At 36.1% G+C, this 16,051-nt stretch overlaps 1 protein-coding gene across 1 annotated transcript in view; it reads left to right on the forward strand.

The window, feature by feature from the left end:
- The first annotated feature begins 567 nt into the window (after window positions 1-567).
- Window positions 568-16,051, forward strand: part of LOC145688501 (maternal effect protein oskar-like) — a 75,597-nt gene continuing 60,113 nt past the window's right edge. Inside the window, exon 1 of the mRNA XM_081762839.1 lies at window positions 568-663. Within this exon, the coding sequence (XP_081618965.1) occupies window positions 661-663 (3 nt within the window). The 5' untranslated portion in view covers window positions 568-660. The remainder of the gene's footprint in view (window positions 664-16,051) is intronic.

Here is a 16,051-nt window from a genome sequence, read left to right on the forward strand (position 1 = left end):
AAAAGCATATAGTGCAAATTGAGAGGTCGCTATAGTGCCCACTATCACATTTATCCAGGGATTTTATTACATCCAGGCACCAGACCATATTAAAGAAAAAAAAAGCGGACGAGAGTAGACACTATTAAGCATGTCGAATGGCGAAACATCATTAAAATTGTTAGGGCCTATGCGTGAATTGAGGTAAATTAATAATATTATTTTCGTCCAGTAGAAAAATTCTGGGTAAGGCCAGTTTTGCTTCTGGAGTGCCGACATCCTCTGGCCCCCCTCTAGTTCCGCCAATGGTGCCCCTGCAAACTGTGATCCACAACGAGTAGTTTACGTCTTCTGACGAAATTAACCTGTGATCCACAATGAGTAGTTTACGTCTACTGACGAAGTTACCTGAAAATGCTTTGTAAATGTATTCGCATTTCACAAATAAATGTCGATAATTTTCGTGAAATCTGGAGTATATTTTCAATAATAAGGACTAGGAAAATAACAAAGGTATAACATCCTTCGAAAATAACATTTTTCTTGGACATTTGGTTACCTTTTGAATGCCAAGTGGCAACACTGAAATGGTATTCGTTTGAGCTACAGAACTCGGAAGTGACAAGTGTTATTGTATTACATAAGATCACAGAGAAATTTTCTCTGTGGAAATATTTCGAAATGGTTAGATATAAGATTTTTTAGCTAGTGCTTTTACTTGTTTTTGTAGGCATGTTAGTACTCCTAGTGAATGAAAATTCCAAGAAATGATTGTAATAGAGTTGTCACATTTTTTACACTTGTATCAGTGATAACGTGTAGTTTCAGTTCAGACTGACGAGAAGTCAGCAAATAAAATTAAGAACTGAAGTAAGTAAATAGAATATATTAGCAAAATGAACTGGGATGATATTTAGTATCTTCCCCAATCTTGCACATACAAGATCTCCAGTGTTACTTCATAAAATTTAACTGAGCGAGCGAAGGAGGTTAGAAGCCCCCGCAGGGCCCTTTTTTTTCTACCTTTATAACCATTTAGACAAAAACAAGGTGCTCGGTTGTGGAGCCATGAAATGAGTTGGAGGAGACACTAAATGTGATCCATGAACTAAGCCGGATATAGAGTTATGTTTTCTGGGCACAAAACAAACGAATTTCGCAAAGTAAGGAGTATTTCAGTGAAGTTCAGGGTTACCTAAAATCGGCATTTTCAAAACAATTTACAATATTCTGCAATACATCAGGAGTTGGTTCCGTAACTGTCTCATTCTCGGAGGAACCTTACGAAAGCAGTTCCGTGACTTTAGTGTTCGACGTCCTTATGGTTAAGTAAGAATGCTGCTGATATTACCATTTACTGTGCATTTTGGGGAGGTGGAGGTAGTTGTCCCCCATGTTCCTCGGCTAATATATAATTTTTATTTTATGTTACTGTATTCGGCTAATCTTCGCTGGTGGCAGCCCCAATTGCAACTACTTGAAGCTTTTCTTAACGTTTTTTTACTAACTAATTGTTATTATTTTGGCAAAAGTGAACCTTGAGTAGAACATTAGTAGGAACCTATTACGTACAAAGGGTTAAGTGTCGTATCGCCGGACCAATTTTAGGAAATTTACCGGGTCTATTGAAGAATTTATTTAAGTTTATAAGAAAGAATGAGTACAATGGAGGTAAGGGGAATAGTAAAAGTTAAGAAAGTGGTTGTATTTGTTGATTGTTTTTGATGTTAGCGTTACTGTATGTGGAGGCGAATGGATAATTTCGCGGAGAGGTACACTTGTTTTACTATACAGATCCAGAAATTGTAAAATGTACAGAGAAAAATTGGCAAGTCTTAAATTTGCCCATTTCATGTCAAGAACAGAACCCAACCAACTCCTGCCAGGCTTCTAACCCGTTGCTACTACTACTATTACTACTCTTACTCCTGCCTCTACTACAACTAATACTTATACTATGGATCCGTATTAAAGTAATACTGCACGCCTAATGTAACGTAATCTGTCGTAACTTAATGTAATCCAACAAAATATAACCGAATGCAATACACTTTGGTGCTTTTTTTCAGTTTTCAAAGTGGTCCGGCAATACGGTACAAATGGCCGTACAAATAACATTGATTTTATTCCTTCTTCATTGCCACATTCTGTGACGAAATCACTTACTCTGCTCCAAGTGCATTCCTAACAATATTTTAATATGCCTTACCCACAATTATGTTAATCAGAAATATTTCCTGTTTTCATACTTCCTTTGTTCTTCACCAAACATATAACTTATGCCTTAGCTTTGCAAAAGTACGAAGCTAGTGCCCTTGCGCTGTGAAGTATTGTAAACTGCATACTATTTAGAAATAACGAAGGTAATGAATTTTTATTGCCTGATCACTGAGAGGGGGCATATAGTTTCTGTCCTGCTCGTTTTCAACTTTTTTTCTTTCTTTCTTCAGTCTTTTTAACCGGCATTTTAAGCAACCTCCGAGAAAAGTATTAGTCTAAGCATCGGGCCTTAAAAATTGAGTTCTAAGAGAAAATCATGCAACAATTTGGCATAGGTTTCTTATCGCAAGTCCCAGACACCTGCAATAGTTTATACGTGAAGGAAACACCGATCATGTTTTATTCTGTACTAGCAGCGTTCACCCCGCTTCGCTGCGGTCACCCCGGAACGCAATAAACTTTGTTACTTAGATAATTTTTACTTTTTCGCTTTCAAGTGATATGATAAAAACCATAGAAGATTGCAGTAAATGTTAACATTATATCGCCTGTCATTTATGTTAACCCGCCCCGCTTCGCTGCGGTCACCCCCGAACGCAATAAACTTTGTTACTTAGATAATTTTTACTTTTTCGCTTTCAAGTGATATGATAAAAACCATTATAACGCCTGTCATTTATGTTAACCCGCCGAGTGACACGGTCATGCGGGTTGCATATACATACGTTTATTTTTATACCTATGATGAACTAACAAAGGATTTGTACGTAATGGACACCTGAATGGTCAATTATCTCAAGACACTGGTAATTGAAAATTAAAGTGATATGATAAAAACCATCTAGGGTCCAAATCCTAATAACCCCCCAAAAATAAAAGAAATTGGTTCAGCCGTATTAGCGTGATGAGCGGACAAAGGATTTGTACGTTCTCTTTTATATATATAGATCTTTTTACTTCCCAATAACCATAGCCGTGCCTCTTTGTGAGAAATTGCAGCTTATTTTATTATTCTGCCAATTGTAAAAGTATACTCAACAAAAATTTCCCTACACCTTAAGACATTTTAAGAAAAAATACCTTCTTTTCCCTCTGCAAATTTTGATCATTTTTCCCTACGCCAAGGGAAATTTCCCTCCATCTGGCAACTTTGAGCCGAAGTGGGGAAAGATTCTTTGCTGGTTTTTCTTCGTCACTTGATATTAGTGCTGTCGAATTTTTGAGACATTTGCGGTGTTCAGTTTCTAAGGAAACCGGTTTTCAAAACCGAAACCGCGGTTATCAAAACCGACATTTCGGTTTTTTCAAAAACCGATTTCGACAGCACTAGTTTAGAAACACAATATACTCTAGGCATCAACTTTACAAAAGTGCTCTCCTTTACTAGTTTAGGGGCCAATTATGTAACAATTGGCATCCGATACTTTTTCAATGTATACCCATCACTGATCACAAAAATGCCGATCACAAAAAGAAAGGGAGGTGGTGTTTTTTTGTTAACAAAAAAAAGGGTGGCAGTGCTGTTTTTTTTTAAAAAAAAAAAAACAAGGGGAAAGGGTAATAATAATATAAAAGATTTCAGTCTAAGTGGATGAGATTTTAAATTGAATTTCGTGAGTTACATGTGCAGTGATCTTAAATAGGGATAAACCTTATTTGCTATTTAGCTTAGTGTTGCCATATTACCCGAGTTTAGCGGGTACCACCTGATTTTCAGGTTCTATATTCGTCCCCCGTTTAAACATATCTTAATCACGAAAAAACACCCGATTTTGGGGATTGGAGAAAAATCTAAGACGACTTAGTTGATAAAGTGTTGGTATATTCAACGTAAACCGCTACACCTCGGACAATCTCAATCACGATTGAGTTAAATTTGGACTCGCGCTCAGGCTCAGGCTGTGGGCTATCTGAGCAATGCGCATGTGCAGGACCATTTGTAAATAAGATATCTGCCCTAATGCACAACGGTTTTCTTTGTGTAGTTCATGTGTTTTTAAGGTAATGTATTGGAGGTTCTATACGAATGAATATTCGTTTGTAGATGTTGTGACAAACATACTTGAATTATTCATGCCTTCATAAGCTACAAGAATGTCGAACGACAATTTCAAGTGTAACTTTAAAGACTCTTATAGAAGCGAATTTACGTTTGTTTGCCAGGGCAGAACTCAGTTTGAAGCAAAATTACACTCTGGAAAACTGTTTCGTTTGAAAAGTAGCCTGCAGGGAAGCAAACTGTACCCCACCTGATTTTTATATATTTTGTAAATTAGACCACGAGGAACACGAATCTGAAGGAATTTTGGTATTCCGAATTTCGGAACTCGAGATATTCGAACATAAAGTGACTACCGAAGCAAACTGCACCGCACCTTATTTTATATATATATATATATATATTGTAAACTAGATCACGAGGAACACTAATCTGGAGGAGTTTTGACATTCCGACTTCCGCAAAGTAGATACAACAAGATACAACGGTTCAAGGTATAGATACAACGTTTTCGTGATTTGACTTTCCGAAATTTCAGGGGGGGGGGGGGGCTTACGGGAAACCGATCTCTTCAAGGGAGGGAACTCTTGTTCATTTCCTGGATCCAAGGAGTGTTTAACCAAAATTTAAGAATCTTATACATTTTTTCTATTATTGTTAGGTCGAAACATATATATCTAGAAATTTAATTTGAATATTTGATACGCTTCTAAATCCAGAAGTAATATAAACTGATAATTGGTTGGTTTAATTTTCACTTTTCAATAAATCTCTAAGAAGTACGAGTTTAGTTTTGTGATCACGGAAACCTCACATGATACAAACGTATGATTCTTAAACTAATATAGTACCTGTAGTTATAATTATCTATGTATCCTGTTATCTATGGAATCCACATACATAACAGTAATTGCTGCTTCTAGGGATACAGGTAGGAAACTACTGTTCTATTCTTGAAAATATGTATTTCATACGCTCTATCAGTCAATAAAATTATTTCAGCTGATTTACTTTCAACCTTTCTTATGTTATCGTGTGTAGGCATTTTAAAATTTTTCTAACAAAAATTCTGTTTTGCAAGGACAAATGTTTATCTTGACGTGTTCACTAGTGCATACATTTCACATTCTTGAGTTTATTCGAACACAAGGAGCTATTTCTCTCAAACAACCATATCTAGAATCTGTCCCGGCTTAAACTAAAGCACGAAACATGTGGCTCACGATTTGATGCACAAAAAGCGGAAAAATGCATGATTGGACTGAGACTCGAACCCAGAGTCTTTTGCGGACCATGCCAATGTGTATCATTGCGGCACGGCACGCCAAAGATCCTGGGTTCGAGTCTCGTCCTAGTCGTGCATTTTTTCACTCCTTTGTTTATCATTGAATTCACACCTATGAAGGAGTTGCTCTCTTAAAAAATCAGTTGTTTTCTCCGTTTATCAATATAATGATTACGTTTATTTAGTAACATTTGTTTATTACAGAACAGTAGTGTACCACAACTAAATTCTAACATGTACAAGTATTAATAGCAAAAAATATTTAATAGAGAAAAAGATACACATACGTGTATAGCACTAGAGGAACCATTAGTACTACGTGCGCTAAAAACATTAATACCGATTAGTAATCTTATTGGGAAAAAAAAAATTGACAGGTTCAGGAAGTTTTCTTTTCGGCTTATATTTCGAGTCAGATAGCAGCTCTACATTACGAACACGAACAATAGAATTACACAGATGTTGCACTCGTATTACCGATGGATATGGTTAATTGTACCATGAGAAGAATGGTAGACTTACCTACTTAGATTTGAACATCACTACACACAATAACACGTTTGTTTCCAGTGTCCACCGTAAGCCCACAGACGGCACACAATATATACATTACAGATTTGCACATGCACCAGCAATCATAGCAGATATTTGAAATAACTTTTTCTGTGTGTTATAAGACTTATCTCATTGGGCTCCGAATTACAGGAGTTTAATTACTTATTAAAGCTAGGTAGTATGGATGGGTGTCCATTGTCATTCTATTAGATTGATATAATCAGGTAAAAAGGAATATATGCTCCGACAGTCCTAAAACCGAAATCACTGACATTATGTGTATCGGATCCATTACATATACCCCAGATTGACAACTGCATTAAATAAGATCTTTACGCAGTATGTTTTCCGTGACGCATTGAAACCCCTAAAAGTTTAGGAAAAACATCACTCAGTTGAAGAGATACTACACTTATCCTAGCGAAAACCACGAGTTTATGAAATAAAATGCAGTTGTCAGGAATATTATATAGGTATGGCAAAAATAAACTTCAAAACACGGGTTAAAGAACATCTGAGGGAACTCAAAGCAGAACACCCAGTTTCGGGACTCAAGAAACGTATCAAAGAAACAATATAATATTGATGATTCAAGAATTTTATTTGGGATTAAAGTTGAAATAGAGACTTGTTTTCGAAAATGTATTTATTTGTTTAAAAGATCCGATGTTGAATTTAGATAAGGAGTGGTTGAGGCCGTGTCCAAAAGTGCATAGTGCACACTTCGAGGATGCACACTTGAAATCTACAAATGGAGTGCACAATAAATAGTATACACTTCGTCAAATTAGCTTTTGATCCGCACTTGATTTCAACGCCTCATCGTGGTGGAACATGGAATATTGATAATAAAAGAAAGGAGAATTTCGCGTACTATCAAATTTTTTATTTTTATTTTTTTACGTAATTTTACGTAATGCGCATTATCGCTGTGAGGCGGACCAATTACCTTGACGCTCTTTTTTTAAAATTGAACCTTAAGGTATGTTCTAAGAGACTGTAAAATAAAATTAGTGGTTTTTTGAATGCTTCGGTTAGTAATTCTCGTTTAACCCTTCAAGGCCAACGCGCCAGCATTTCGTGTTATCTGTAAAGTTTCTTGCCATTGATGCAAGCAAGATATTGGCACATCATTGCTCGATTCACTCACACAGGTCTCAAGTAATTACTAAGTATACGTTTTGTTTGTGTTGAAGTGTGTTGGGGTTCAGAGAAGCGGGATAACTAAGCTAGAAACATTCACTTTCGAAATTTTCTATTTAAAAAAAAAAAAAATATTTGCCGAACTATTAATATGATCAAAGTGAATTTAATATTAAAATTGAATGAATTTTCCAAATCTACAGTCCATTATCTTTCAAATAACGTAGAAATGAAGGCTATATGACAGTCCGGTGGGGGAGGGGGATAGTACCGGATTATTTCTCGATTGGGAAGACGTACTTTCATAAACGTAATTTACAAATACCAACAGGACCAATACAAAGTACAGATCAAAACTCAATTTCGTACTTTTTTTTATCAACATTTACGACAGTTACATTTTAGTTCAAAACGAAATGAAAATAATGATTGAACATTTCTACTACATTAAATTGAAAATTTGTAACCAAAGAAATATGCAAAACTCCTTGTGCATGAAATCAATTTCTTACCTCAGCATATGCCAATCACAGTGATTGGATTTCACTATTTGAGACTGAAGGGACTTGCTACTTCGTTTAAGCAAAACGCAGCCTGTATTTTTCCTCCACAAACTGAACCTCCTTATCTGAGAAATAATATACTCTTCCAGTACCTTTAGTAAAGGGGAACACACAGAACAAATAATATTGGATACCGGAACATGACACTCGTCGTTTTTTCCTGCAGAAGGCCAGTAAAAGGATGGAGCCAGTCCAAAAGGGTGCATAAACTTGACTTCAACATCATTTTCCTCTTCATCTTTACCTAACGCTAGCCCAAAAAACCAATGGTTATCGTAAACACAAGCAAGATACGAATTAGTGATGATATCCGCGATGTTCATTCGAGAAGATGTCTTTTCTTCAGTAAAATGAAAACTAGAACTGAAATCTGGATCAGCACTGATTCACTTTGTCCCAATCGAGGTTTGGCTTAGAGGAGAGAACTGATGATATGATCGTTTTCCAGGAATTGTTTTGGCACCAGAAAAACGATTTTGTAGTTTTTTGCGTGTATCTATGAGAGTTTCTTTTTTCAGCAAGCTGAAATTTATATGTTCAATGCGAGATCTACAGAAGGTAAAAACTTTTTCTGGCGTATTTAAAAAATCAGAACACCTTTGAAGGCTTTCTTCAGTAAGCAGACGTTTAACTGTCCCAACAATACCATCACATGGGGATTTACGATGGCTTGTACCAAAAAATTACCATGATGCACTTAGGGAGAAATCCTCATAATGTACATTTTACCACTTCTCCATGTGTACATTTTTTTAAATACTCACTGTTCAGGATAATAGTAGAGGCCATTAATTAGCCTCTGTTTTAAACAGGGTTGGCTGGTTTAAACCAAGGTGGTTTAAAGTTTTTTTTTTTTTTTTTTTTTTTGCCAATTGGTTTAAACCAAAATATAAAAAATAAAACCGAAAAATGTTTTAAGTCGTATGAACTTAATGGTGACGTTTTCCACATATCAAACCATCTGCATTAGTTTTATCTCCTTTTCATCTTTTAATCAAGGCGTCCCATGTTCAATTCTCGGTCGAACCACAACCCTTCTTTCAAGTGTAAACCCAGCAGCGGTTCGGATGTCACTTTAAGCAAAAGTCGTCTTCTTACCTTGGTATTACATAAGGATGTTAACCCTAAACTCACGAAACGAAACCAATCTATATGCCTGAATGCCTATTGTTTCGTAAAGAAGCCAAGGTTGGTTACATATATTGATAGAAATTTGCAAAATTTATCGAATGCCTATGTAGCTTCCAACATTAGCTTGGATTGGACTTTCCGTTTTAAGTTAATTGAATGATATCTACATACTAAATTTGTAATTTAATACCTCAGTTTTAGCGTGGTGATTATGATACGTTGACCATAAAATTTTACATGCTTAAACTAATAGCAGGATTTTCCCAATGGCTAAGGCGGGAGTTTCCCGATTTATATACAATTCTGTGTAATGGTTTCAATTGTGCAACTGTTTATCTTTTTGTCCTTCTGAAATTACTCTTGACAATTATATTAACAAGTATGTAGAGATCAGTACAACGTATTTTTATCAGGAGTCCTTCGTAAGTGAGTCAGAAGACTCATCACATTTGTGGCCAATTTGTTTCGGTTTTTAGTCCAAATGGAGAACAATTTCTCTCGGATGTAAGCCGAGAAGCGGTTTGAATTCCGCTTTAAGCTTATGTGACCCCTTCGAGCATAACCCCGTTGTTGCATAATAACACCACGGCGAAACAAACTTATTTCTGTTCATATGTAATATAAATACATAGAGCAAATTATTTAAACCAAAAAACCTAATTTAAACAACAACAACAACAACAACAAAAAAAAGAAAAACTGGTTTTTAGGTTTTTTCAATAAAAACTATGGTTTCTGCCAACCCTGATTTTAAATCATCAACACCGAACCAGGCACCACACTATTATCATTGTTTATTTATTTATTTATTTATTTACATTTATGAATAAGAATACACGCCTTTATGAAGAAAGGCAGGTGGCCAAGATTTTTTGAACAAGACTGTACATAATTACTGTGCGGGAGGCCTGGATTCGATTCCAGGTAATAGCTCATGTGGTCCGGATCCTACATTAAGCTATAAATTTACATCTCATGTAGCCTCGGTACTAGAAAATAATCAAGTCCGATTTTTTTTTTTTTTAATTTATTATTATTATTATTATTTTGCATACATAGACGTAAGAATACCCTAATATCAGTTCCTAGGTTTGTTCGCTTTGATATTACTTCTGAAGTTAACCTCTTAATATGCTGTCTATGGTACTAACTGATCTATATCTGTCTTATATATACAAAATATATAAATTATTGTTCCGAAATTGAACCTATTTCTGACGCTTGCTATGCTTTTTATGCATATGGCGAGTGCAAACACATGTTGGATTTTTCCCCCTTACCAGCACATTTCTGTACACTCACACGTCCGTCCCTATGGGAGAGACAAAAATCGCTGAATAACACCGCCCTTGCTTCAAACAATCAATTGTACAGTATTCGTGCAGTCACGTTAGGGTCATGGAGGCTTTGATTGTTTTAACCAATTTTACAAGGTAAGAACGCTATAGTATCATATACACCCAAATTTTAGAGGCCTCTACAACAGTAAAACTCAAATAACAGGAATGGGGTAATGCACATCGAATATACTTGAGTGCCGAGTGTTATGACACTGATATGACATTTCGAATTACAAATTATGGGAAATACGGTTGTTTTCAAAAGGTTTTATTTCGAAAAACTGCTTAGATAAGTATCACATCCAATTACGTATATGATTTTTAATAGAAGTAAAGATAATAGTGTTGTTTACAACAATTTGATATTTCATACCGTTTCGGAGATATGATAAACATCCTACATAGGTGCTTCAGATTATGTAATTACAAGAATGTTTAATTTCAGCTAGCAAACTATTGTTATAATGTTACAGAACCAAATGAAAGTAACGATCTTTTTAAACATTTCCAACGAAGATTTTAGGTCCCCTTCGTTCGCGGCCACTGAGTTGCGCCACTGCTTGTGGAAAGACAAGCAACCGACAGCAGGTACCAAGGCTTCTTGTTATTTTATGTCCCCCCTCCCCCCCTTTTATTGCCCAAGTTATGAGTGGTATTGCCAGGACACACAGAAATACATGGAACACGCAGAAACACACATACAGCCGTTCATGGTTCGAGATTTCAGTGTCCATTCGGCGACTATCAGGTTCATATAGTTCGTATAGGACGGCTCACTTTTTGCTAAGAGATTTGCCTTAGAGGAGGATTTGCATGAGAGCAATCCTGTCATTAGGACTATATACATATGCATATTATTTCCATACTTTTTTTTTTTCAGGTGTTGCAGCTCCAAAGTCAACATAAATTTTGTAATTAATTTCTCAATTTATATTATTTTGTTAGACGCAGGTAATACTCTTCCACTTACCAATATTTTTGTTTATATATTTTTATTACTTACTCCGGTGCTTGTGGTCCCTAGTTCGATCCCAGCTCGCGCCGTGTGGACTTTGTGGTGGACGAAAAAAGGTGCTCGTGGGTTTTCTCGGGATTTTCCCGTTTTCTCCCAGTTTCTTCATTCCACCATTTCATTAATTTCTCATCATCACCGTCTCCTTTAGCCTAACCGATATAACCGTGGGACGTAAAACTTAGATTTCATTTCATTTTTATTACGTAGAGTTCAACTTCATTTCAACACCTACGCTACTAGGCTACATGGGAGGTAGATCTACAAATCACAGTACCTGCCACCGGAAATCGATCCCTACTCCTGCAAGGGCAGCAAAGTTCTAAGCACTTAGCCACAAAGAATCCCATCAATATATATATTTGGTTTTGTCAACAATATATTTCCGTCCTTTACTTCTTTCCTTAATGATTTAATAATAATAATAATACATAATTCTGTAAAGACAATAAAGAGAAGCGCGCCAATACTTTTTCAAATTAGTCTGGAAACCAAAAATGGTACATGTGTACCAGGTTTGGTTTTAGTGAACAGATTAGAGTCGAGATGGAATATTATTCTTGGGACACAGTTGATTACAGAAAACCGCTTCTCCCTACCTACTACCGTTTTTTCCTTATAGTAATCAACGTTTAAACCGGAAGTAGTTGATTTATGCCATTTCTGGTTTAAATAGAGGGTTAAGAGGGGAGATAGTACATATATTTGAAATGCTAAATTGATTACAAAAACACTTTTCGCTATCTATTATCGTTTTTATTCTATGGTGATCAACACTGAAAGCGGAAATGGTTGATTTCTGCCACTACCGATTTGAATAAAGTGTTAAAAGAGAAAATGCGAACTATTCTTAGAACGCTAAGTCAATTCCAAGGAAATCGAACTTGCTCTCTTATCGGTTTTCTTTATATAGATTAATATTGAAACCGGAAGTCGTACTGGATTTCTACCACTTCCGGTTTTAATACAGTATTAAAGATGGGCATGGAAGATTTTCTTGGAACACTTAATCGATTTGAGAAAACCCCTTCTCGCTATCTATTATGGCTTTCGCTGTATAATGGCAACGTTAAAACCGGAAATGGTTGATTTTTACCACGTCCGACTGATTAATCGTCTCCATTAACGAACTCGGACGATATACCATAATCGCTCCACATATCTGTTGCAAAAAAAGAATATAATTTGGCATTTGTCCAAGAGTTATCGTAGGAGTAACGGACGGACGGACTAAGAATACAATATTACGTGATAATAATAATAGGTATAAACGTATGCGGAAATGATTCATTTGGCATAAGGGGTGGCTGCTAATCTGGTGATTAATATAAATGACTAATACCCAATGAACAAAACATAATAGACGACTAGGCAGAGTTGGATTTACCACTAGGCCCGAGTCTAGGGGCGCAACGTTTTGAGGGGAGCACTTTGAATAAAAATTTAATTAGCAAAACGAAGAAAAGTGCAAAAGTATTATATTATTAATAATAATAATAATAATAATAATAACAGAAGTCAAACAGTCTCCAAATAATAATTGATTTAGCAAGTCTATTGGCGTTAAGGTTCCTGTGAACTCCCCCTTGTCCGAGCACTTCGCCTTTTCGCCACCAGATGCTCACTTTTTCATTTAGCAATCACTGCTGGTACCTCTACTGGGAAGAACTGAAAGATCGTACCGCTCAGTTTGAATGTGTCCAGGATATCCACACTTGAAGTGGGCGGGGAGAGGAATCCAACAGTTTTTTTTTTTTCGTGCACCTGCAGTCAGTCAGAGTCTATTTATACAAGCCGTGTTGTTCAGCCGCAGGGCAAAACCTCAACCATTGATGAGTAACATAAATCTTTTCTTTTTGCAGGTAGGAATAGAGTTTTGTACGAAAAACGGGAATTAGGTTGCAGAGAACGTCATTCACATCGCGTTGACAAATTATCTTTCGTACGTTTATCACATGAAACTCTTTTCTTTTTTTTGATTATTACCAGAATATGAGATAAAAAGAACCTAAATGGTTCTTTGTATACAGAAAACAGACAAACAATACTAATATTTTCTTACATATCAGTATTATATGATTTTTTTTTCTGAAGTGTATGATGCATGAAAAATGGACAAAATGAATTTTGACTTTTCTATTTGTCCCTATCCTTCTGAGTAGAGAGAATGATGTGGCGCAACTAAAGGGCCTGCAGGGCCCGCAACATTGAGAGGCCCAGAACAGAAAGAGGCCCATTTCAGTTTCGAAGTTAAACTTTATAATGTTAAGATGTTACAAATTATGTGATGTTCCAACTATATCTCATTTTTACCTATGAAGACGGTAACACCTGAGCGATTATTTAGTAAATTAAATGCCAACAAAACTTTTACTGACCAGCGAAAACATTATGACCACTCGCTACTTTTTGAACGAAATCATTGTGCAGAGATAAGAGCTACAAGGCATAACACAACCGCGCGCCAAACACGACAAGAATCTCACTCGATTAGTCAGTGTGATGCTTGTGCCTTGAATGGGGAAGGACGACGATATATCAGGGTGACTAAGTGGCTGGGAGCTTCATTTCGGAAACAACGCGACTTGTCGAGTTTTCGCGATCTGCCGTGCTTATGCATTTCAAAGATGGGAAAAGAACAGTGAAACCAGCATCGAACCAAACAACAAAAAGTGGGACGACCACACCTCATTAAAAATGTCGGATGTCGTAGACTCTCGAATTTGGTATAGCAGAATAGACGAAAACTATAGCACAATATAATAATAATAATAATAATAATAATAATGTGCATTTTTTTGCATATGAGCAAGTTGTGACTCACTAGATAGAACATAGAAAGTCAAAACTGTTCTCTGTAAATTTTACGTGACTCATGAATGTGGAAAGAGGGGGTCCGTTTAACATTTTTGCGGGGAGGCCCATTCGTCCTTACTTACGCTACTGAGAGAATGTAAGGTAAAATAATAACACCTATATATATATATATATATATATATATATAGATAGATAGATAGATAGATAGATAATCCTGGCGCAACAGTCCCTTGTGATCTGAGCCTGCAGCGGGCTTATGTTAGTAGTAAGCACAACCATACCCAACGTCGCCGGCTGTCTAGATTGAAGTCCGCTATCTTTTAGTTTCCCAACTTTTCTCTCGATATTTGGTCAACACAGCAATGTTTGAGTGCCACACCGGGAATTAATCCCTGGACGATGTACACCGTATCACTTTCGCTAATCATTTGGTAAAATTCAGGTTAGGGTGGTACTGAATTAATTTTGGAATATGCCATTTCTCATAAGGTAAAGTTCAAAAGTATTGTGACATAATTAAAAAGCTCATTATCAACCACGAATTCTTGCCTCTAATATCTCTAAAAGTTTTCGAGTTATGTGTCAAAAATGGTTGAAACACTTGAAGTTAGTTTAGTAACTTGAAGAAGATAGTGGACTTATACATACATGATTAGAATTGCTCCAATTTTTATTTTTATTCTTCTTTCTCGTAAAGAAATACAAAATCATAATTTCAACCATTTTGGTACATTTTTCATAATTTGAAGCGCGAACAGCCGGTTTCTTTCCTTACGTTTTGAACTTGGGATTTATATTCTCCTTGTCACTTATCGTGAAAGTCATATAATAACATGGGTCACAAAGCTAGAATATCTTATGCGACAGAGGTAATGACAATTTTTGTCATTTCATCTCTCAAGATCTGTTAAATTTGACATTTATTGAATGATATCGGTTTTATAATACGAATAAATTTTTCGCAATAAGGTGCGTATAGTGGTCGTAAGAAATGGCAAAAGCTACCACTGACCTTTATAGTTTGACTCATGCTTTTTCGATCATGGTATTCCTCTTAAATTTTGCAAAGGACAGTATCATTTTAATTATCTTAACCTAATTTCCTAAAGCATCTCATTCGTACGCTAAAAGAAAGATTTCTATTTTTTATGTATAGGAATTCAGGGGATGCAAATTTATTCAAAATTCCTTTACAATTAAAGCCGCCTAAACAGATATTCCTTCGAGATTTCTGTATTTTGAAAACAATTCACGATTTCAGTTCTTTGTATTTACTTGTTTCCATGTTTATTTATATCAATACTGTATGATCAGTTTCCAGAATTATTTTAGTTCCCCGGTAAATCCATTTATAACAAGCTCCAAATACTGCTACAATTTTAATGTGGTTTCAGGAGAATCTGCATATCTCATCCTTTTGTTACTCTCTATATATTCATCTACTACGTAAACAAACATCAGTGAAAGAAAGAGGCTGAGAGCTAACATGTGCTCCGTGAGGAACGTTGTCATACCTTGCACTGATATATCTAGAGAGTCTAGTGTTGCCACGAGACGAAACGAGACAAGACGAGACTTCTGGCTGTGTCGTCTCGTCTAGAAAAGATGTGTCCGTCTCGTCTCGTATCGAATGGTTCTGTCTCGTCTCGTGGCAACACCAGAAAGGCTGAGGCCCACAAAAGAGCTGTTAAACCAAGTGGTTAAAATTATAACTTTTAACCTAGTTTGGTTAACAGAGCACAACACAAAACACGACTGCAATCCTCCAGCAACGACTGCTTAGTTTCGACTGAACCCGTAATTACTTCGATAGGAACATTTGTCAATACCGTCAGTACAGACGAAAGGCAAGATTTCCCCATTTATTCTGATATCCTTTTTTCAGAACCCCTGGCGCCACTTCAACAAATAAGGAGGCCTATGTAACTTTCCCATTTAAAAAATGGCTTATCTTCGAATAACAGCATAAAAGGATAAAAAAGATAAATTTTATTGTCAAATCAGAAT

This window comes from Thermobia domestica, chromosome 6 (assembly GCF_964235325.1).
Source record: "Thermobia domestica chromosome 6, izTheDome1.hap1.1, whole genome shotgun sequence".
In the NCBI taxonomy this organism is placed as follows: Eukaryota; Metazoa; Arthropoda; class Insecta; order Zygentoma; family Lepismatidae; genus Thermobia; species Thermobia domestica.